This window comes from Leptidea sinapis, chromosome 4 (genome assembly GCF_905404315.1).
Source record: "Leptidea sinapis chromosome 4, ilLepSina1.1, whole genome shotgun sequence".
Lineage (NCBI taxonomy): Eukaryota > Metazoa > Arthropoda > Insecta > Lepidoptera > Pieridae > Leptidea > Leptidea sinapis.
This window is the reverse complement of record NC_066268.1, coordinates 16151034-16177142: the sequence shown is the minus strand read 5'-3', so window position 1 is coordinate 16177142 and position 26109 is coordinate 16151034. Positions and strand designations below refer to the sequence as shown.

Genomic DNA, 26109 nt, shown 5'->3' with positions numbered 1-26109 from the left:
GATAGTCTGCTCATTACTACATTTGATGTGTGGAATCAACTACCGGCTACTGTATTCTGGGACTAATCTAGCCGGTATCCTGTGCAAAGGAGCCTCCACTGTGTTAACAGGTGATAGTTAAATTTTGGGTATTCAGGATACTCTGGGATATCAGACGCGAAACTCACTAAAAAATCATTATCATCGCCAACTTTAGTATCGGTTCATTAAAAGCCTATTCCATAATTAGCATGAGCGTAACACAATATGTCCGTCAATAAAGATTGTGTCTCACACGGACATGATAATTCCTGACACCGGAAAACAAAACCTATTACAGTTAGACAAACAGCGGTTTTATGATCGAAGTTGCTTAATTGTTTTATCATTTTTGTACGCCGTACCCTTTGCGTCATAAACATTATGTTAAATGCTATCCTTTTCGGCGAAATTCGGTTTAGAGTAATGTGTGCAGTTATTTTAGAATTAAGAAATTTAATTTTAAGCCTTTTGAATTATTTGTACGTGTTCTGTCATCGAGAATTCTTCATGTTGTTAAATGTAAAGTTATCTTATGTATGTTTCGTAAAGATGCTTGGAAATTTAAGCATTATTTTCTCAACCTACTTCGAGCTGCTTGCTATACAGGCCGAACACATGCGAGCAGCGGCCGGCAAAAGTTGTTTGAAAGTCCTTATTTGTTGTGGTTTAGCGGCCAAATAAATTACAATATAGTAAACTCATGCCTGTCATGTAATTTAAAAATGGAACAATCTTTTACTCCGAAACATGGCAAACAAGGAGGTAACTTATAAAAGATTTTATATTAATTTCAAATTAGTTCGCATAGGGAATGCTGTTTATTGAAAAAAAAAAAAAAAAAAAAAAAACTAATACAAACTAACTAATATCACTACTAATAATACGACGAGGTAAAATATGCAAAGGCAGTGGCTATCGAACGAATATGGTATATTGTTATTTCAATAATCATAATGTTATAGGAAAATATATTTGTATTAATTTAATTTATACTTTTTATTATGAAAAATTTGTTTTCAATGATCTTAATTATATCAGAAGAAAACTCAAAATTAATTTTGTATTACAAATAAAACTTAACCTTTCATAAATATCTACCTTTGTTCTATTTTATAGAGTCCATTTAGTTATTTCCTTTTAAGAAAATAATATGATTTTTTTATGACATTTATAATTAAAATATTTACCTACTATCCAAGCCCGGGTTTCATTTGGACGAATAAAATATATATAAATTAAAAAATATATAAAAATAATTCATGTCACTCGATTATGAAATAAAACTTAAAAAAATTGAATCTGAACATTTTCTCACAACTAGACTTCAAATTCAAGTTTTTAAGGACATAAATAACGAACAAACTGTGTTTTAAAAAATAATGGTAAAACTTATACTTAAAGTTATAAGTAATTGGAAATTTTTCTTTTGCTTTAATTTTGTTTCTATTGTGTTAATATCAATGTGTTAGTAAATATACGCTTTCATTAAACTAACATACATATTAACAATTACACCTAGAGATGACTATGCTTCTCAGCTTAGCTTGTATTAATACAAGGTTTCTAATTCTGGTATTATACTCGACCTGCCACGGTGCAGTATTCTGGTCAACCTTTACCAACACTGCCGTCCACATATTCTCGTAAAAGTACAGTAATGCTACAAATTACAAATCTATATTCAGATTATCTTCTCAATATGCGTGTCACAAGCTGTTTAACAAATTTAAATGTTTTTATTCAAAATATAAATTATATTATATAAGATACTAGCCGTTCCCGCCCGCTCCGCTGGGAGAATTTTAAAAGGAAATAAATTAAATTTTATTAATCTTATTACAAATACATTAAAAAATAAGTAGCCATAAACCATCTTGGATAAACTTCGCATCGAATGGTGGTAGTTTCATGTCGATACGATCAGTGGTATAGGCCTGAAAGAGCCTCAAATAAAGATCATTTTCAATATATATATATAAATTTACTTATAGAACGTCAAAAACTAACACCCATTCCAAAAAGTTTGTTTCAGACGTGAGAAAAACGGGCGTTAGAAACTTAGCGGGCCTTTTTTTATATAAAATTTCATTACAATATCGTTCAATAAAATTTATTATTAAATAGCCTGAGTTAATTCTTTTGAATTTTAATAAACAGACGATCGTGCTATAAAAACATACATCACATTGCTTTCAATTTGTCATTCAATCAAACTCCACACATCCTCGCACAAAGCTATAATTTGCACGGTATTTATTGAATATATATTTATATTGAATTATATTCCTGCCACACCCGGGTTCCCCTAAAATAAGTAACCGAAGAAATCAACTTGATTAAACCTTAAACTTAACAACATGCAAATCAAAAATATTAACATCTAGCAACATATTATTGTCAACAACTAACGCGAATGTCACAGTGAAATAAAATAAAACAAAAGTGCGTACACTTGTAAGGGTCTAGTAGTTTCTAGTGTTTTAGGACAATGTGGGCGGTGATGATGACTTCACATTTTATTCCATACTTTAAAAAAAAGTTTTCTTTTTTAATTACTCATAAATTTCATCATCAGCTTTATTTTTTTAAAAAACTGCTTTTACAAATGACAAAAGACCTGTATATAATCTGTATAAAATCTGCATTCTCTTTCCAACAAAAAAAAATTCAAGTCCCATCCAGACCCCATAAACAACAACGATATGAAGTAACAAACATACAAAAAAAAATAGTCAAATTGTATAGTGACATAATACAATTATTTAGGTTTCTTGACGTTTTGCTAACACTGCAACTTAGTCACACGTAATTGAGATTTTTAATAACTTTGTTACAAAGATTTACCATATTTGATTATCTAGTTATTATATGGTAAAAGGACAAAATATATCTAGCCACAGAATTATAATGTTAACATCTGTCAGAGAATAAGCAATTTCAGCAGCAACATTTTCTACTTTAAAATGGTCTCAAGCAAAGGCTACCTGAGGAGTATGTACCGTTCGTTTCTGAGAAGGTCATACGCACTAAAACTAAATTATTTTTAATTTTTTGCCTTGCGCGCTAAGTTTACAAGGCTGTAAGTAATCTATTTCTTAGTAACACAGCGTAGTATCTTCGTAGAATATTTACAATTACGTTAAATATTTTGCCCATGTTTCATATTACGATCACGGGTAACTAAAATATTGTTATTTAAAGTTTCAAAATAACGTTTCTAATTTCGACTTTATTTTGATTATGGCCAATAAGCATACAGTTTATGGCAGCTTATATAAATAAAATCAAAACAATTTATTGAAAGTAGATATATAAAATACACTTTTTCACATCTTACAATTTTGCTCATAGCTGTTTCATTATAAAACTTAGATAAATTAGTCTTTAAGTATAGCTACACATTTTTAAAACGTATGAATAGCGATATTAATTATATAGCATAATCAAATTTAATTTAATACTAAACATTTTATTTTGTTTGTAAAATATTTGTTACTAATTACCTACTCTTATTTTAGTAGATATTAAGAACCTTATTATGTTACATAATGCCTGAAAAGGGCGGCCAAGTATTAAGTATTGTATTAGTTTATAAGATCATCTAAAAAAAAACCTGCAAATAAATATCTTGATGTATTGTTAGTATTATTATTGTTATATGATGCCACTACAAGTCCAAAATCTCTCTCATAAATTAACTCTGGAGCAACTTCAAGCCTTCAAATAGGCTGTGCATGAGGCAATAGGATTGAGTTGAGAAAACTTACGCATTCTAACCAGGACCCTAGACAGAATACTAGGCCTCAGAGATTACAGAGCGTGTAGATTCTGTAATAGTGCAAATGAATGTGGTCCTTTAATGCGTAAAAGAAGCATCTCTTTGGTAGATCCAATTCTTCAACCACTTGAAATATGTCAGCTCACTACCCAGGAGATAATAGACTTATGAAAGGAATCAATCTTAGCTTATAGTTAACAGTAGTTATCACAATAGAATATCACATTGGTCTTAGTGAAACAGGGCTGCACTGAACTGTACTAAAGCCGCTCTGCAACCATAAACATAAGTCTGAACTCTCCATAGCTCATTCGAAGCATTTAAAACCGCTTAATGACAAATGAGACCAAATATTTACAGCTCTGGGATCATAAAAACAAAGGGATCGCACAAGGGGCGCGGCGGTGTCAATCTGTAGAACAAATACATTTATTTGTCGAACGAATTACTTGACAAGTTTAGCGCAGGCTTCGGTTTGTTTGCAACTATGTTTACTTTGTTCGGCTTCGGTGTTTGGTAAATAGATTTGAAAAAGATGACACAAATGTGCGTCGGCGTCGGATACGTGCTGCGTGCTCTAGTCGACAGCTGGCCAGGAGATTGGTGAATGTGAGACGATACACTCGATTTTTTTGGTTGAAATAAGTGAAATTCTCACGATATTTTAAATATAGTTTTTTAATACATTTGCCACTCTTAAGGTATATACCAGCTCTTTAACAGCCAAATGGATGAAACGACCGTCATGGCTTCGGCACGGGGAAGAGCGCTGGTGTGTGACGCATCTTGCGTCGACACTCTGGATCCTTCTCATGTAGAAGTTACGTCAGTTGGTCCTGGGACTGCTGCTTGTGCTGTCTTTGTGCTGTTTGATGTCGAGCCCGTGGGGCTCAGAGTCGCGAAGTAAATATACCTAGTTATAAGATTTGTTTTGTTTGAATAAATAATTTTGTAATTAGTATTTTCACTCTTTTCCAATACTTCAAACACTATCATTTATACAACAAAATTGTTATTGTATAACTATTGTGATCATGAATATTGGTGATTTTAATAATTGACAGGAAGGTATACTCTCCTAGGTAGACTATTCTCTTCAGATGACTTTGTAATAAATATTAAATAAATAATAAAACACAATAACCTTCTTTAAAACATTATAGTAGATAGTCGAGTGTTACTTAGTTAATTAGTGTTACCTACATTAATATAAAATTAGATATGCACGTTTGTTTCTGTCTGAAATAAAATATATATTTTTTGGATTTTGTTAGTACTTTATTTAACCTATTGTAAGTAATACCAGCCAGTCAGTTATGCGTTTTGAATCTGTATTTGCGGTCAGAGTTTCAATCCCTTCTTTCCTATTCAATTCATTTTGAAAATATTTGAAGAATCTTTAAAATACTTTTATATAACTTTAAACTAAAAACTTACTTGCGTTTGTAACTATTTAATTTTTATTACATTCGCACTAGTTAGATAAGTTTCTCAAGTCTTGTTAATAATTATTTGTTTGTAAACGTACCTACTGTGTTAGTTGAATGCTGTGTATATTTGCAAACCATCGGTCATTGTTACTTTGGAATCTGTTATCAACTATAAGGATAACATAAAACCACATGTAAATAATGTATTTTGCGGTATACTCCACTAGGATCAATGTAGTATTTTATTGAAACAAAGGCAGCATGTTGAAGATTGCATAATAAGAAAACCGTAACCAGTATAATGATTGGAGTGACATCACGTGACCCGTGACAAAACAATGCGTAGCGTGGGAAAGTGTCGTGATTGTAGCCCCAATGGTGCGGCTTCCAATCCCGCCCGAGTCACGCGTGACGACTGGACTGGGGTGCGAAATGTGTGCACATCCGGAATCCTATATTTATAATTCTGATAGCTTCTATTTCATTTTACTATACCAATCGATATTTGAATATCGATAGTCTTGAGACTATTATTAAAAAAGGTCTGTCTGAACTTGAGAAGGCACGCAAGAAGTTATACTTCTTTCGCGTTACAAAACAAATATTCTTAAAGGTTTATTATTTCTCGTGCTATTTTACGTTTATAGAAAGGCCATAAAAATATTATTATACCGCATAATTTAGTTAAATATCATTAAATTATTTTGTACAATAAGGATGAAATTATTATTTTTATCTTACAACTTACACACATTGATATTAATCTCATTCTCGTCCTTTGATTGTGGTTTAGTACACATATGAGTTTCAAGAGGAAGATACATAAATCTGAATACATACCTACATATGCTGCCAGTATTCTTGGTACACTTACCGATTAATGATAGTTTTTATTTCATGTAATAATTTTTAGTAAAAAATATAGTTGAGTATATTTTTCGTTTTGAATAAAATTTAATAAGTTGACATTTCCTAAAATATAAAATTTGAAATTATTTCAATTATTTCTGCAGAAATTCTTTGCATCATAATTCCTACATTTAAAGTTTTTGTAGTTTTAAAGTGTTTATTTAAGTTAAATACCATATATAATGCATGTTTGAATTAAATTCTAGGAATGAAAATGTACCTTTTTGTTTCACAAGCTCGAAATTATCCCAAATTATTATATTTTTTAAATAATGCCGGTTTTTTGTTGAGATTTCAATTATCCAGAATTTAAGTTTTATTGGTATATTAATAGTCATGAGTTAAATGTGTTAAGTGTTGGGGGTGTTTCGGAGCTTAGGATCCCGAGGGAGGATATTGGCCAAATCTATCAACTACACTAAGGGATTTCATTAAATTCACCCCTTGCGTGTTGACAGTAATAGATTGAAATGCGGCTCGGTTTAAATTCTTGTTGTATCTACATCAAATTGAATTTACGGCTAGAAATATATCACCTTATCACGTAGATACCTTATTGCACAAAAAATTAAGACCTTGACCTAACCTATACTTATGAATTTAACTAGAAATACAAGATTTAAATTTGAATAGACAATTCAAGATCATAGAAAAACATTGACTGTTTTAGGTTAAACTTTCATACCTATATTCATATTTGTTTAATTAAGAAATAAAATCACATTCTGCTAAGTACCTATATGAAACGAACCGTAAACCTTTGCAATGAAATACTTCACCTTTTGTAAATATTTGATTTAAATTAGTATTTAAGTTTAGACACGTTTCATTAATATAATTTTTTTTTCGTAAAACTGTATAAGTTTACTAAGAAGTAGTTTATTATTTCAGAAAATAAAGTCGGCACAGAAAGCCTCAATTAGTGATATTGTATGCCTTTGTAAGGCTTATAAACATATGAAACATAAAACAGTCTAAAAATCTTTTTAAAAAGATAAAATTAAATATTATATTTAGTTAATAATTATGTGATTATTATAATTGTACTAAAAACTCAAGACAATGATAATTGCGCTCGTTGAAATCTTTTCTATGACTCAAACAATTACAAACGGCTATCCTGAATTTTTGCTAAGTTTAAATTATTTAGCAATGATCTTTGTGTTTAAACAATATTTAATGATTTATCAGCATTATACTCACGTGGAAGAGATATATTAATATAGTGTGATGGGGTCCGTGTGGGGTATTGAACAAAACAGCAAAGTACAATTTTAACGCGTCGTTTATTGATAACTTCATCTTCTTTTCAATATATTTTGTGTCCACTGACTATGTAACACTCACTGTACATTTTTGTATTACAATATTTTTAGTCTTTAGAGGCTTAACTTTCGTTTCAATATAACAAATACTTTGTACAATTCACGACGGAGCGCGTGTCGCCGTGGCACTTCTTACACTATCCGCTAACGGTACTAACTCAAGTTTCAACTTCATCTAATATTTAACACTATATTTACAAATTGATCAATTTTTTTGGTATTCAAATAATCTCTTTCACTACATCGTCTTCCATTCCAATATCACACCGCTTCCGTCCTCTCGACACAACTTAGAATATTTAACTTAAACGATGAAAAAATACAATAATCATAATATTATACAAGATTAATCAACAACATTAAATCGAACGGCGCGCCGTCGGCGGCAATCTTCACGCCACAGTCAACAGTCCCGTAACACTAACATATAAAACAAATAAAGAGACATACCCAGTAGTATGTACGATCACTGCCCTAACCGGGGTTCGAGAGTCTCTGGCGCGTGCGAGCCGGCGGCTCAGAGCGGCGGGATGTCGATCTCGCACGCGAAGGGCGACTCTCAGATGAGCGGCATGGCTCGCTCGTTGGCCGCGGCGTAGCGCTGCTCGTCGGGCACGTGGTACATGTTGATGATGTGGCTGAGGTCCTGCTGGCCGTACTCCCGCTTCATGGCCAGCTCGTGCGGCAGCGCCTGCCCCATGTGGCCGAACTCGCGCTTCAGCTGCGACGGCTCGTACTCGCGCTTCATGGCGGGCGGGCCCGGAGACACCGGCTCGGACTTGGCCGACGAGCCGCTGGGCGAGTGCGAGGCGCACGACGCGGGCAGCGCGTAGCCGCCGGGCGAGCCGGGGCCCAGGCCGTAGCCGGCGGGCGACGGCGGCTGCGGCAGGTAGGGTGAGCCCTGGCCGCCGTAGTAGCCGCCGTAGCCCTGCTGCATCTGGGCCACGTCGTAGCGCGGGTAGCCGTAGGCCTGCTGCTGGTAGGAGCCCGGGTCGTGCATCATGTACCCGTTGGGCATGTACCCGTTGGGCGTCATCTGGTACACGTCGCGCGGCTGCTGCGGGGGCGGTGCGGCCGACCGCTGGCCGTCGCTCGCCCCCAGGAGCCCGCCACTGCCCATGGGATACTTTTCTTGTTTTTTCGCCAGAGTCTTCGTTTTTCTCCTCGGCCTGTATTTGTAATCCGGATGCTCCTTCATGTGCACGGCGCGGAGCCTCTTGGCCTCGTCGATGAACGGTCGCTTCTCGGATTCCGACAGATCTTTCCACTGGGCTCCCAGACGTTTCGATATTTCCGAGTTGTGCATTTTCGGGTTATCCGAAGCCATTTTCCTGCGCTGGCCGCGGGACCACACCATGAACGCGTTCATGGGGCGCTTGACGCGCTCCGCGTTGGAGTTCTTGCTGGTGGTGTTGTTGTTGTTGTTGGGCGGCTGGTGGTGCTGCTGCGGCGCGGCGTGGTGCTGCGCCAGCGCCTGGTGCTGGTGGTGCTGCAGCTGGTGCTGCGCCTGGTGCTGTTGCGGCTGCGGCAAGCCCATCATGCCGCCCAGCGCGCTCAGGGACCCGTACCCGTGCTGCAGCGCGTGCTGCGGCGGCACCGTGGCGTGCAGGCTGCCGCCCTTGAGGTCCGTCTCCATCGTCAACATGTCGTCTTCCTGCGGCGCGTACAGCTTGCCGATCCTTGGTTCAGCGGCACAACGAAACAACTGTGTCGGTCACATGGACTCGCGGCGCGCGGCGGATATCGCGGACGTCAGGCGCGGAGGCTGCGTGCGGAGCGACTGAGAGCTGTGCGGCGGCCCGGCCGGCTGTCGCACTCGGCGCCCCGCCCCCCGCCCGCCGACCAATGGGCGTCAGCCACAGCCCCGCCCCTCCCCGCGCCGCTCCCCGCCGCTCCCCGCCGCGCCCTGCATTATTAATGGTGCGGCGAGCGGAGCGACCGTCCCGTCCGCAGCCCGCCTCACGATCACAGATCTGTTTACCGTCGGCTCCAGGCGGTGATCCCGGCCGACCTCGCGTCCCACATGTAAACAAAATATCATATCTCTGTATTCTGGAAGCGAACATTTAAAATTCAAATTCGTTAACCCGACATTCGCCCCGCTAACTCCATCTTATCACAGCCGGTTATCTAAACGCGAGCGGTACCACTCGTCCATATAACAATATGTATTTGTCTTAACAGTTTACACAGATGTATCACCGGAGGTCAAGGCCCGCTCGGTGATGTGCCCGAACTCCACATTGTCTTCGATACTCATTGATGATCATTCACAATATCATTCTTTGTTGGAACTCGACAATGGTGCTCGCCGACTACTCTTCAATTCAACCGCTTATTCACTATTAAATGTTTGTCAACAATAGGGTATAAATATTTGACTAATTTTATTCATATTTTAATTTGATAAATATAATGATGTAGGTACACTGAAAACGAAATTTATATCAAACTTAAGTATATGGTTATTAACTTTTGGAGTATTTGAGGATCATCCGTCCCTATCTCACAAAACAAAAATTTGTATAGACTGTGACATATGTACGATGTGGCATCACATTTTAAGATTGCTATCTCTGTTTAATGAGACATATTAAAATCTTTTTTGTTATTTGATACATTTAATTACTTCTTCAACAATTTGAAATTTTTATTAGGTACTTCTACTTTAATAAACGAATATACAAGTCAATATTTTAATATGAGTATTATCTAACCAATTATTGTTTCATAAATAAGCATTATGTAACTCGCGCTTTATAAAAGATGACGGAAAACTTTAAGTATAAGAGATAAGTGACGATTTTCCGTCGTTTATCTATAATATATGCCGTATTCAAATAGTTTCCTGTTGAGATGTTTCAAAAATTACCATACCTGGTTTGGTACGTGAATTTCACAAGAATTCCCTGTTTAATTTGTTTGTTTCTTTTTGGTCCTTTATTAGATAGGTTCTTATATAAAACAGACTACTTCAGCTACGTATGACAATAATTAATCTTTATATATAAAAATGAATTGCTGTTCGTTAGTCTCGTTAAAACTCGAGAACGGCTAGACTATTTTGGTGTTGAATTACTTGTGGAAGTCCAGGGAAGGTTTAAAAGGTGAATAAATATGAAAATTCTCGGAACAAAATTAATATAAACAAAAATTTTGTTTTTCCTTTGATGTGACCCCGGTGTTCAGAAATAAATTGAAAAAATAATTTAAAATAAATAACTAATTAGATTTTATATATCTTTCTTTCTAAATGATACTAAGCACTTCTTGGCCAACATTCAGAAATATAACAGCTGTTTCCCGATGACATCCATTTTGCACACCCGTAAATGATTAGCCTAGATAATTATAAAATACTTACCTATATAACCTGAACATTATACAGTCTGAGAATCGGTCTTCATCTATTTTTTATACCCCAAAAATTTTAATTATTAATTTTCTTATTACTTTATATGGCAATACAACGTTTGCGGGGTCAACTATTTTATTTCCATATTAAGGTTACATAAATTTTCTACAACTTAGTAGATAGCTAAGTATTCCAGCCAAGTAACCAGGTAGGTACCCAGGTAAATTCTGCCTTGGTAGCGAGATGGAACCTATTTTCTAAATGAAGTTAAAAAAAAACTTTTGTCATTGTTAGTTAATTAAATTAATTTAAAATAAAATAAAATTTATTTTAAGTACTTATCTTTATCATTTATAATCGTTAACTTAATACTCGTATATCAGGTGATATATTAGGTATATATCCTTCATTTATTTATTTATTAATTCTTGTGTTTTTTTTTATATAAGTATTATTATTTTTTTAACTTACCAATCTACTCGTGTAAGTCATTTCCATATATATTGATGTTTGATTATTTTTATTGCCTCAATTCACATTGATTGTACTAACCTTATTACAATAATTTGTATTAGGTACTATGAATCTTGCCACTTTTTCTCATTAAGGCTTGGTGAATGGTAAAAAGTATAAAAACCTTTGACTTTCATAAGTGTCATTTCTTATACTTAAATGATTAAAGTGATGTTGATTTGATTTTATATATTATTACGATTTATTATTAATTTAAATACAAATTAAATAAAAAAAATCATAAATACCTAATAAAATAATTAAATTTAATAAGTACCTATCTATTGCGAATGTTCCAAATGGCATTAAACCTTTGCTAGGTTTGGTGGTCAATGAATTAGATATGTCACTACGTAGGTAGGTACATAGTTCCCTATTTAAAGTAGGTAAGTACCTAAGTTTCCTTTTTACCATAACGTTGAATAACGCCTAAGTATTAGGTAATTGTTATCTAATGTAACATAAACCTTTTAAGTTAATTGTTAATTTGATTTAATTTAATTTTAATTAAATGAGTGTTAATTTAATGTTTTTTACTAGGTACTTTCTACAAATGATACCGTCATTGTTGTCTAATATGTACTAAGACAGATATTGTTTTTAACCGACTTCAAAAAGGAGGAGGTTATCAATTCGATCGGTATTTTTTTATGTACCTACATTAAAAACCGATTACTCTGAGATTTATGATCCGATGCACTGACTTAAAACCTATCAATAAGTAGCACATATAAATAATAGTATTTTTTTAATATTAAAGGTAAAGGTTTGCATATGAGGTGTATTAAATTAAATATTTAGGTATTTGATACTTTTCAGTTTTTGAAGTCGGTTTATTTAAACGTAGTATTTTTTTATTGTGTTATTTGTTAGTGCTATTTGGTGGTCTAGTAATAAGAAGAATACCGATATTCTTACAAAAAACTTAAACACGTGTTGAACACTTGTTTAAAAAAAGTTCTATTCCAAATCCGTGTATGTCTGTTGTTAAGCGTCAATCTCGAGACGTCGCGTCACTTAAATAGTTAGACACTGTTTAACAAAACACGAGTCTAAGCCTTGTTTAAATATTTATACACCGTTAGTGTCTTAATCTTTAAAAAAAAGTGAATTTTACTCAAATTAAAACCCCTTAGTGATCATTATTATTTATTTTAATGTTTATTATTACCTATTGGTTATTATGATTGACCTATTAGATGTAAGTACCTAATGTAAGAATTCTTACATTGCTATTATAAAATGCATAAGACAATGTTGGTCCCCTGAAGGTGAATGATTACCGCCTATGATTTCTAGTCGATGTCCTCTAAGCAAACATTATTATATTAGTATCTTCCATATTCATACTTCATTGACTTTTTCGTAAGGTTTAAGCACTTCAAACACCGCACAAGGAAGCTCATTCCACATCTTGGTTGTACGTGGAAGAAAGTTACTTGAAAACCGCACTGTGGAGGAACGCCACATTCACAGATAGTTCCAATTATATCCTAATTTAAAGCGTATCATGTGAAGGTGGAATTCGGCAGCAGGCATCAGTCGATGTCTCTTCGCAACGCCAAGTTATCTAGCCGTTCACAGAGCACTGGATCCACGGCAATTCAAATAGAGATGACAGCAACACTTCACATTCATTCTTAACCCAGTTCGTCAATTTCATACCATACATAACCTTTGAATACATTTGCAGGTGTGTAAAAGCTTCCTCGCTAAGTTCTCCATCACAGTAAGAACATCAAACAAACGTACGTATAAATTCATTAATCAAATAGAAATCTGTTGGAAAAGGTACGAGTAAGTAGTGATTTATTGAAAAGGGGTAAATTAATGCGTAGGTAGATATATGGTGCAGTTTAGTATATCTAACTCTTTCACAACCTAAATCTATACCAATCAAAATATTTATTTTTTCCATAAAATATAATAATTGCAATTATATAGAGATCATTGTTACATTTAAATTTATACGTTTTGCATACTATTGGTGAATAAGCCCCGCAATATCCGTTACAAGCCTACTGCCTGCCTAGCGATAAAAAGTACAAAGTATATTGTATATAGAGTCATCTTGCAAGTAATTTGTACTTATCAAATTTCCATTAGTCTTATTTAGATTTTTATGGTCAGTTATATCGTATTGGTGTGTGGCGGGTTTCAACTTTATTTCAATAGGTACTAGCGGACCCCACAGACGCTGTCCTGACTTAAATTTGAAAATATTAAAACTATTTTGAATAAATCTTCTATTGAGTCCTCTCTCTTTTGCCCAATTTCACCGGCAGAAGACTCAAGTTGTATACTTAAAGAAAATACATTTATCGAAACACCGCTCGATAACATCTTACTTAAAGCCTCGCCTAGTATCGGAATACTGTCAATCCACAACTGGTTGTCAAATGTCAAATATTATGGTTAGGTTGAGAAATTTAATTTGTGACAAAACTTAAGATTTTTCAATCTACATAAAACTAATATTATGAGTTTTTTTCTATACCTCCTGAGAAAGTTAGAAATATATAAAAATTCTAATTAGGTATTCGTTTTAAACTATTCTTTCAATTTGATTTCTGAACGACGGAGGACATCAAAGGAAAAACAAATTTGTTGTTTTATTTAATTCCGAGCATTTTCATATGTATTCACCTTTTAAACCTTCTCTGGACTTTTACAAATAATTCAAGACCAAAATTAGCCAAATCGGTCCAGCGGTTCTCGAGTTTTAGCGAGACTAACGAAGAGCAATTAATTTTTATATAAGTATATAGATTTAGAAATATTTCTATTCTAAATTAAAACATTTTAAAATGCAGATAAAAATAACAGTACATTAGTAATAGCTTACTCAGGTAAATTCCGGGAATTTAATTTAACGATAGCTGGTAACTCCAAGAAGGTCTTATTGTTTTAAAGGGTTGTTACTGCTATCTGCGATTCTTTGAATTCTATTGTTTTGAAATGAGTTAAGACTTTTTGAATACTTGTAATTTACCTATGCAGTAGGACTTTCACTGTGATACTGCTACCTAATTACAAAAATGTTTGTTTTTATATTATATTACATTGTATTCAAATAAGCAGATGTTCATAAAAATTGGATCTTAATATATTTTTTTAGTGCGTTGAACAATAGAATTGGAAATAATAAAAACGGTAAAAGAAAACATAGGTGATAACTTATTTTTAATGCTGTCTTATTTATAATCGCAATGTCAAGTAACTCCAAGGTTAAAATTACTTCTCCCTGTCATGTAATTCTGTAGTGACAAAGATAAGATAAAGACAAAAAGTTTTAAATTTAAAATAACTTTTCTTCGCGGTTATAAGAAACACACTAGAAGTTTTTCTTGGTTTGATAATTTTTTATTAGTCTTGAACAATAAATAAACAAGTTACTGGTTTATTTATAACAATGTAGCAATCTTGATCTCAAGCAGTTTTATCATACCTAATCCTTGTTAAGTTACAATTAAGTAACTAGGTAACTAAGGAACTTACTTTTTTTCGTTCATGTAATTCAGCTTAAATCTATTGGTTATGGTTATGTATTTCAGTTGATTGGTAGGTTAAAATCTATGCCCTTAAGGTCCCGACATCATTTTGATTAAAGCTTCGAGTTATATACATTACTGTGTAATGGGGAGATGCCGAAATATCGAATTTGCATTTAAGGCGACACTAAATGCCAGCGACCTTGAGCGATATGAGTTCACGGCTGCCGGCCCGCCATCTATGTAACAAAGCCAATATTTTCAAAATTCTTGCGTGGAAAACAGTTTATATGCTTACAATCCTCGTTATTCACTACTAATCTAAATAAATTAACCTACACAAAAAAGAACAAGCTATAAGAATAACTTTTCTGAGAGAAGTACCAAAAAAATGCGTCACGCCCTGCCAAAAAACTTGTTTAACTTCAAAGAAAAGTGGTAGTTCAAAAAGGCTGGGCAGTGTTAACTATAACCAACATCAAGCATTAGCAACCTACAAATAAGACTGAAGGATATGTGTAACAGAATTAAGTAGTGTTCATAGCTCGAAATGCTATACTTTCACCACAAAACTTGTCTAAAAACACCATGTTTGCGTGCTTTCTGCTTACTTTTTATTCATTATTATTTATAAATAAAGGAATTGCCAGGAATTTATTTATATATATTTCAAAGGGAATATTTACCCTTTGAAAGATCACGACACGAATCACAACGCACTGCGCAGTTGCGCACATTACTAGCCTTAGGACGAGATCTATAGAGCGTACTAAGACTTTGCTCAGACTTTACTTACGTACAACTTAACTGAGTGTATGCTTAGCATAATCTTAGATTTCGTTTTTATTGTCATTTGACAACTGAAATAATGCTGAGGTATACTTAAGAGCAGCCCAATGCAAAAGTCAAGTTTGTGTTTTATCACATTCAGTTAAGTGTTACGTAAGTATAGTCTGAGTAAAGTCTGAGTACGCTTTATAGATCTCAGTTTAAGTCCTATGGATTGGATATTTTTTTTTTAATTTGCTAAATTAGGTAGCTAGGTATTGCTAAGTACGCGTCCATGTTGAGTAGGTAGGTACCTACCTATATTGTGCAGTACCAAGGAGTTAGCTATTTTCAAAATGAAGTTAATGATTTCTTAATTTTAAACACTTTGTTATGTTTTTTAAAGTGATAACACTCACTTCTAGGATTAATACACAAATAAAATTTGAAAAACAAAATTTAAATATTTGATTTTTTATTTTAATTGTTGTTAGTAAGTTATTTTAATTTATGAAAAAGATTTGTTGATATGTATGTAGGTACATATTATGTATTATAAAGACGAAAGAGTTACTTCTTTTCATTTAGGTACGTTACTTATCTTCAAAATAACGTATTTCTTATTATTTGTAATCTACTTTAATTAATTAAAAATAATCGTTTAAAAAAACTAAAAAACACGCTTTAAGCATATAAAATTATAGAATTATAATATTATATAGATATGAAGACCATCTCTCCCTGGGGTCGGTCCCTCATGTCGGAGGATCGTGGTCAGCAATAAATTTCTTTTATTTCAAATATTACATAATATATATTTTGGTGGCTGAGATTTCCCGGTAAGTTTTTTTTTTTCTCAAAATTGATTCCTTTAGAATTCTTTTTGATGTCATTACCTATACTACTACCGCTTCGGAAACAAATGGTGCTCTGAGAGAGAAGAAGCGGCACAAGAAACTCTTCCAGCATTCTTTTTTTTGCGTTCTTTTCAATAAAAATATACAATATTGTGCAGTCATTTCTAGTCTATCTAGTCCCAGGCTGTCCGATCATTTAGATATTCAGCAGTGGAGTAATAGGATTTACGACAGAGTCATTTTTTTATAAAACATTTAAATTTATTTATAGATAATGCCTGAACAGTGGCTGGGACTTTATTATAGAAGTGTATACATTTACCCTTATTATGTATCTTATGAAGCCTACTAGAATTAGTTACAAGCAATAAAGTTGTCTTAGGACACTTGTATTGGGAGCAAGCAATAGGGTTGCATGTGGAGCGGATGATCTGCCTCCACCGGTTTTTGTCCAGCTCGTCTCTTAAGACAGTGAAGATTTTGCATGACGAATCTTTCATTTGGTCGGTCCATCTTGTTGGAGAAAGATCGCGTGATCTTTTCCCCTCGATATTTACAACCACGATTATTTTTACATAGGAACCATAATTTACTACTCATAAAAAAAAACATTCAATAATATTGAAATTTCCCATATAGTAATATATATATAAGTGTTATAACATATACTATAATATCCTACAATGTTTGTAAGGAACTGATATTAGGACCCAAGTGACCCAGATTTGCTCGATATGATAACTCGGATAACATTTTTCCCAGAGATAAGACACAACTAGTTGGGATTTCCCCCCCAATAACACCGGTGTCGTTTCATCCCAATCTTTACCGAGATCCCAAAACATATTTACAACAATAGCTCGTTCTAGTATTACCTACTAACCTATATATTATAATGTATCTGTAGGTAAAATAAAAATCTCACCAAAAACCTATACAATTTAATAAAAGAAATTTACATATAGAACATTGAAACGCCTATTATATGTGTGTTTCACAAGCTATAGATTACCTTTAAGTAATAAAAAGATAAAGAAAATGATTGCCTGAAATTGACATCAAAAAGGGCCTAGCCATTCTGTACTTTATAGGGAAGACATTAAATAAAGAAAGAATAGCGACAATATCTAAAACAATTTTCCTAAATTTTTAGATTTCAATTTAATTAACGAAAAGTGATAGTTATTTCATGGACATTTTTAAATGCTGACTAAAGTTGTTTCAGATTTTAATTATTATGAGATTGACTTATTTCTCCGTGTCGGGAAAATCGGGCACAGCCACTATGTTAAGATACTAAAAGGGTCAATAAATACATACACAAGGATGTAATAAAAACAACAATAAACCATTTATAATTTATTATAAATAAAAAATACATCTTCATTAATTAACACTTGTTATAACAAATATACACTTCACTTAAAGCTAAGTAAATTACATGTGTTAATAAGCTGAAATTGGTTCCAACGTTTTACTATGTAGTTTTTTATTCAACAACATAATAATACAAAAACAATCAATCGTGGAAAACCTCATTCAGGTTTATTTTAACCATAATTGTATATTCAGTGTACCTATATATAAAAGTAGTAGATAGGTATATACTCACAGATGACATTGGAAGAGGTTATGAACTTAGACCTGGGATATGAATTTCAATGAAGTTGCTAAGAGGAATGTACTATTGTTTGTGTTTTTTTTAAATACATAAACGTTTACACATAAGTACACTGATTCATGACTAGATGTCTCATAAAGTGTAACTTACAATAATTATGCTAAGCCGTTTTATAATAAAAATAATTCATATTTTTAAGTAATTTTTAGGGACAGTCGCGGAACTGTTATATGTATTGAGATCTAGCCTAACAAACTGGTACGTTTTTAAACGAAAGCTCGAAATAAGTGTGATGATTGTTTATGTTAAAATCCAAGGTCATAGGATAAGTACCTACAGGTAGAAGTGTGGCAACACTACAATTATCTTAGCCACGCATGACCTACAGAGCGTGAAACGATTCGCACCTAGTTGTGAAAATATGCCACAGACCTAGCCACATTGTGTGCATTTATATCTTGTTTACTTAATTATACGCTTATAAATTAAAACTGAATACGTGCTAAATATGCAGCGATTGAAAATTAGTTTGAAAACCAGTGATATAATGATAATTTCGACTTAGAAATAGGTAACACTAGGAAAATTTCAGTGAAAAATAATTGCCTTACGGAGGTAGATGCCAATAAAGGTGTGTTAATAAATTTTATATAAAAGTTGCAAATAAAATGTTATAGTTTTGACAATATAAATACGCTCAAGTGGTAAGCACTCGTGTTGTTATAACGCTGACACTCGGAAGGTGAGAGCAATAAAAGTATCGAAGGCTTGAAAAAAATTAATTTAACACCTTCAAACAACTGAAAAACACTAGAGTGTCACCGCGTCGGGAGTCTCTCAATAATTGCTGCTGTTAAAAAAAACGAGCATCAAACACTCTGGGCGTCGTAATTGGCGCGAGGTGTCACTAATGACAGTCGCGAGTGGCGCGAGTGTCGCTGCAAATTAATAATTATTACGCCTGGTAACACTGAGGCACGCTGAGGTGACGCGACGCCTCAATATGGCCGCCGCGCATTGTTGCCGAGAATCGTCGGTTTAATTTCCAAGTTATCAATTTGTGGTAATTAGTAATTTTGAGTTTTAATTGCAATTATGAGCTGGATGTTTATTCCGGGCTCTTTTTTGGTTTAGTATTAAATTTCTGTTTTATAATAAACACATACTTAGTAGCTACAAAAATTTGCGATTATTAGCACCTTAGATCATTTATACGTCTAGATAGAGCCTCTTGCTGTTAGGCAACGCATGAAAACAGGCCAGGTTTATTACTTTAGTGTGCATGACAAGCTACGTCTTACACTGGCGATTTATTAGTCACTTTGTTTTAGTGTTCGTGCGTTGCTGAAAATAGAGTTTAACAATTTACTATCTAGAGTCTAGACGTAAAAATTATATAAGATTTGCACTATATTCAACTACTCTATAGAACACAGGATATTACACAGAAAATTGGAGAGGTTAAGAAGTTATAAGTACCTACATCCTGAGGCCAACAAACACCACAATACCCTCGCAGCTACGATCGGCGACGTAAAAGTTAAATCAGTTATAGCATATACATCTTAATATATATAAATTACATGACACGTTGTTTGTCCGCGATGAACTCCTAAACTAATGAACGGATTTTTAATGGGGATTACTTCATGGAGTGCAGTTAAGTCCAACTTGAGAGATAGGATACTTTATATTTCAATTTGTTACCCATAACTAATTTTATTTCCAATATTTGTTTTGTATGGACATATTTTCTAGCGAATTTATTGCCGTACAGTTTGACAGTTCTGCTGGGAAACAATTTCATTTTAACAACAGGGAGCATATTTTACGAAATAATACTTGATGTTATGTAATATTATTGAAAAATGAATAAAAAACAGTATTTTATTTACTATGTACAGAACAACATCTATCGGGACAGCTAGTAGGTATATATAAAGTCATCATAGCATCGATTGTTCTACATATTACGTAATCTTACATCACGTTGAACAGGACGTCAGTTGACAAGACATGTCAACGTAAGGACCTCGCTGTATCGAATATGTTTAGGTATACGATGAATGTATCCTTGTAAAATAGACGTTCGTTCCAAAACATGACGTATTAATAATAAGAAATTGAATGGTTTTATTTATGCGACTATGAGTTTCTTGCTTCAGTAAACCTCAACCTTTTTCGAAGTGATGGTAAATGTAAATTGGTAAAGAAAACTTTTGACAGTCATAAGTGTCATTTCCTTGACCTTTTTTTTATGTAAATAAGGGACGAGACGAGCAGGACGTTCTGCTGATGACGTAATTGATACGCCCTGCCCATAACAATGCAGTGCCGCTAAGAATTATTGAAAAACCCAAAATATCTTAGTGGCACTACAACTGCGCTCGTTACCTTGAGACATAAGACGTTACGTCTCATTTGCCCAGTAATTTCGCTAGCTACGGCGCCCTTCTCACCGAAACACAGTAATGCTTACACATTACTGCTTCACGGCAGAAAAAGGCGCCGTTGTGGTACCCATAATCTAGCCGGCATCCTGTGCAAAAGGAGCCTCCCCCCGGTGACCTGCATAAATAAAGTGATTCTACTTTGATTTGATTTAAAAACTTTTGGCAACATTGCTTAACTAAGTATATAATTGAACTAGCTGACCCGGCAAACGTTGTTTTGCCATATAAACTATAATTCACGCGATAGTTTTATAAGTAATAAAATATTGCCTATATATATATTGTACATCATTTTATTCTATTGTCAATAGTTTTTGCAGCGCACGCAAAAATAGGTTTTCGATTTTACACCTTGTGTTACAAAATAGCAATTTTATTATGGATCCCTAATTTTGAAAAAAGAAACATAGTATATAGCCTTCCTCGATAAATTAACTACCCAACACTGAAAGAATCATTCAAATCGGACCAGTAGTCCCAGAGATTAGCGCGTTCAAACAAACAAACAAACACTGCAGCTTTATAATATTAGTATAGATAAAGAGTGCTATACCTAATCTGCCTTCTTTGGAGCTACAAAATTTGTGTAAAGTATATCAATTATAATTGTTGTTAAATACTTAAATATACCTACTTTTTGGTTTATGATATAATTGGGCATATGAATGAAAAAAAAATTGCCAAAGTAACGGGCGCCGGATTATACTAGTTTTAGACAACATGTGGCATATCTATTTCATTAAAATATATATTATTGTTTTGTTATTACATAATATGTATATTAGTTTTTTATGTGACCGAACGGTTTTGATCCCATTAATCTTGCAAACATAGTTTTAGTATTTACCATGGATATTGGTCTGTACCTACTATAAACAAAAAACATAAGAATAAAATTTATTTCTCAAAAAGAGTTCCATTGCAACACTTTTGACATCTGTCGGCTCGGAAAACAAAATGGCGTTCTTGTCATAAAATACTGTCACCGTAAACAAAAATACTGCACATACGAACGTGTCATGTTTTCCAAGGAAATGTTGTAAGTACGACTTGAAAATAGGCAAAATCATAACATACCTATAATTAACTATTTGTGGCCGTCTAAATTTCACTTGTCACGCGTATCTATGGAGTGGGAAGGTTTAGCTGTACATTATCTGTGAGGAGGGTCGAGACTGGAGGCAGGAGGGATCTTCCGGCCTCTGTCTCCGACTCATCAGGCCTATCTTACCTCCGACTCATCCGCAAATTAAATGAACGTGAACATTTGCTACTCTATATAGGTTGTGCTTAGTTTATATAATCAAAGATACAGGCACTATTCTATATAAAGTAGGTATGTGTTACACAAACATAAACGAAAGATAAAACATCAATTCAGACGATCGCCGAATTAAAAAAAGATTAAATATAGGTTTATAAGAAACGCCCTGTATGTAGTAAAGATAATTTTAAGAATATATTTTGGGACACAGCTTCAGATTGTTTATAAATATTTTTGTTGCATTTTATTATACATATAAATAAATAAAATAAAAAAATATGCTTATCTTACGTTAATTTTATAGTCATTTTAGCAAGCTACACTAACACAACGTAGCTTTTACTGACATTATTCACCAGAAATGCTCTTAAGAACGTATAAATAAAATAAAATATGATACTAATATATGATATCTTACAATCTAACATGTTTACTGAATAAAAATAAAAGAATTACATATATATATTCTCCTTTTTACTTTTAATAACTACGTAGATATTTAACCATTCAAAACCTACATTTTGATGCGACCCATTATCAAACGAGATACTGTTCTAATAAGGAAACAATGTTCATTAGTAAGGGTTCATATAATATCTGTACATTTTGCTTTATTAACAATCCTTACTTTATGTCTACTATGTAAGTTTTCAGTAATAGTAAAAATTTAAAGCACTTTCAATCGAATAACGGCATTATCTAACCCCAGACATATATTTAATTAGTTAAACAAAACTAGTTAAACAAAAATTACACTGAAATATACTTATTTACAAACATTATATATTACAACGGCTTACGGTCTGGTAGGTGACCAGGGTTTGAACCCGAGAGTCTTAGAATAATTGCCAAGATGGGACTGGCCACTGGACTATGGGTGATTCAGTGACCCAGTGACCTTCGTGATACTTTAAACAGCGTAAAAATATCGAGAAACTCTGTAAATCTCGAATCATAGTTTATATATCTACAGTAATTTAATACAATAATAGTTGAATTTTTATGAGATAGTTATAAAACAATTGTTGACAAATAAACAAGTTAAACTACAAAATATTTTTACAGTGTAACCATTTTGATTTTTATACAACTATGTAACTAAAGCCTTCAGTAACTTACATAACAGCGCACACTTAAACGGTAACGAGCTACTCAGTGACAATGTAGTCGACACGTCACGGTAACGCGGAACCAGCTGACCGGAGCGAACTCTCCCGAACAGATCGCTCGTCACGCTTCGCACACATCACATCTATCAGAATATAAAACTATCGAATCTGCAAGGAAAACGCTTTCCACAAGCGTGCGAGCGATGTGCTGCCAATACCCAGACTAAAGCCGGGCCATGAACCGACACACAGCCGGCCGACAATGGAAAGCGGTAAAGAATCATAATAATAACAATGACAACAATGTGAGATTGTATAATAAAGAGAAGCGGCATTGTGCGAGCTCGCGAGGGTCGCCCCTGATCGATATTCGGAGGATTGTCTGCGGATGGAGTGCGTGAGGCTTTGTCCTCCGCGGCGCCCTCCACCTCATTCAGCGGCGTGCCAGCTAATCATTGCCGGTCTAACAACTAGTGTTCAGAACACACTGAGCTAGCGGCCGTTCGCTACCAAATAAAAATAATAATAATCGTTTATTACAACAAAATACACAAACATACAACATTAGTGTTGGAGTCTTTTAAGCATGAGTTGCCTGCAGTAGGAGGCCCCGCTCTTGAATAGGAAAAGTGTATACAAACTAAAAGTTGACTTACATCCGGATATCGTAACTTTGTGTGTGTGTGTGTGATATAGTTTTATGATCGATGTAACATCCGAATTCGAGCAATGGATGTCGCCTTTCAGATTTGATTTGACGTACGAAATACAGCTGAGCATAGAGCTGTTAATTCAAATTCAATGTCAACTAGGAAATCACTTATTGAATAATTCATTCGAAAATTCATGCCTCAGACTTGAGAAGAACGGTCGCTCTAATACCAATTAGTGGTATCATTAGGAATGTCATTTTTGTTAAAGTAACCTTTGCCACTTTACAACAACTTTTGAATTTCGTAATACATTTGTTTTGAATATTTTATAGCATCGTTTTGTAAAAGAATATATACGAAATACTTATTAACTTAACATAGCCGAGTTATAGCCATACCAAATATATTCCGTTAATTCCCGGTGTCAACATAAGCTACCAAGAATATATTGCGTGGCACAGGACAGTTCTTCACAAGAAGCGCGTACTTAAAAGGCGGCCAACGCTGTTGTCTTACCCTGCAGTGAACCTCGCTCGTTTGTCGTCTTTACTCCATAAAAAATTGAAGAACTAATCAGTTCAAAAACAACAACCTGTAGTGAACTCCTTAATAATTATTTGATAACAAATAAAATCTACGTAATACTAACCTTATTGTTATAATATAGGATTGTTAGACAACGGATGAAAACAGGCCAGGTTTTACACTTTAGTGTGAGTGACAAGCTACGTCTTACACTTGTGATTTGTCTGACACTTTGTGTTACTATGCATACATTGCTCAAAATAGAGGTCAATTTTTTCGACGTTTTCAAATCTGTCACAGTCTATCTAGATGTATAAATCATCGACATCAATAAGACTTTCAGAACTCGTTTCAAACATTATACCAAAAAGGCAATATTTTTTTATAGAAGTATTAATAAAATGGAAACTATTTTAATAAGGATTGCATAGACGAAGAACTTCCACAACAACGTGTTTGCGTTAAAGGACTTTAAATCAAGTGTCTCGCACGATGCGCTGGTTGAAGGTTAATAATATAACATAAATAAAATGTTAAATAATTATAAAACTTTGTATCACTATGATCATTACTAATACCTATCATCATCCTCTCCCTGAAATTTTTATTTTGTCATCATTTATCATTATCCTGAAGTCAAAATATTTCAAGGTTTCACTTCTACCACGTGTAAATTGCACACGTTTTTTTATGTTTGTTACCTCAGAACTTTCGACTGGTGAACCGATTTTGATAATCCTTTTTTATTTGATGCCCAGGTACAAAAATTATGACTACATTGTATTGATTATTAAGTTGCAGACCAATACGCAATTATTTTTGTAGTGCATATTATATTGTTTTAAATAGTTTTTTTGAAGTCAATTTTTTTGTTAATTTTTTTCAATAAAATCTATAAAATCCCATCAAAGTCTGACCGATTCGATTCGAGATTAGAGAGTGTGACTTTTGACGTTTGACTGTCAAATTAACTTTCAACTTTGACCATAAATTTAAAATAGGTAGGTATACTAGCGTACAAACAAACAAAGCGTGCGAAAGAAAAAACCTCTTTATAGAGGTCCGTTATCGGATATACAGCAAGATAGAAAAGGTAAACGAATCTACTGGTACTGATTTTGATTGACAAGTCGTAAACAGTCAGTCACGCTTGGCATTAAACCTTAGTATTTGGAATATTAAGCCAGCTAACGCACAAATCAAAATTGGTCACATATTAACGGGCTGTCAGGTTGTCTATACGCTAGTAAATGCGTAGTCTATGTCTTAGACATTGTTTCTTTCATCAAAGTTTGAAGCATGTTATTACGGCTTAGATTTAGACTAATCTAGAAGCCCTGAAGTTTCGAAGTTTGACTGTAACACAAACATAACGTTTCAAGCCAACTTCCACCAACCATGGATATATTCCGTAACCAATTGATTAGCAAATCACGTCTTGCCTATGTAATGTTTTAGGAAAACCCGAGGCAGTGATCAGCAGTTAATAATTTGTAGCCGGGTTAATGTAATAATCCGTCGATCGAGTGTTATCATTAACACGATCGGCGCACCTCCCGCCGCTCTGCAGATTGCTTCGTGCACTCTCTTACTATGGACATAACTACATTAAATTATATATTTTTTATTTCATTTTCATGAGGGTATGAGTATTTTTGATCGTTACAGAAAAAAATATTATCTTATCTAACTATAAAGTGACCATGATCCTTGCAAGTCTACAAGTAGGTACCGTTTTTAGAATTTCTTTTCCAACGTTTTTAATCAATATTTTCGGTTTTGTGGCTACTTTACATTGGATCACCTGTTCAACTTAAATAATTATAAGATGGGTTTTGAACAAGTCATACCAAGATTTAAGAACCATGCGTCACTCAAACGTTTGACTCTGTTGGTAAGAGCAATCGGACGGAACCCGAGAGGTCACGGGTTTGAGTCCCGCATCTTTCATAAATTTGGGTAAGTAATTTAATTTGTATAGTTAATACCAGAAGTGGGGGATACAAATTGTTTTAAAAAATCATATTATTTAAAATT

The 26109-nt window shown here is 34.0% G+C and overlaps 1 protein-coding gene and 1 long non-coding RNA gene across 2 annotated transcripts in view; both read right to left on the bottom strand.

Annotated features, from left to right (window-relative positions):
- LOC126979992 (uncharacterized) overlaps nt 1-26109 on the bottom strand; it is a 486858-nt gene that overhangs the window by 146994 nt on the left and 313755 nt on the right. The gene's annotated exons all lie outside the window — the stretch shown is intronic.
- On the bottom strand, nt 7406-9233 carry LOC126979977 (transcription factor SOX-14). Its single transcript, XM_050829587.1, has one exon. It carries the CDS (start codon nt 9106-9108, stop codon nt 8023-8025), a length of 1086 nt encoding a protein of 361 aa, XP_050685544.1. The 5' UTR covers nt 9109-9233; the 3' UTR covers nt 7406-8022.

Excerpts from the sequence above, each read along its gene's own strand:
- LOC126979977 (XM_050829587.1), bottom strand. The coding sequence starts at position 9,108 with ATGTTGACGATGGAGACGGACCTCAAGGGCGGCAGCCTGCACGCCACG.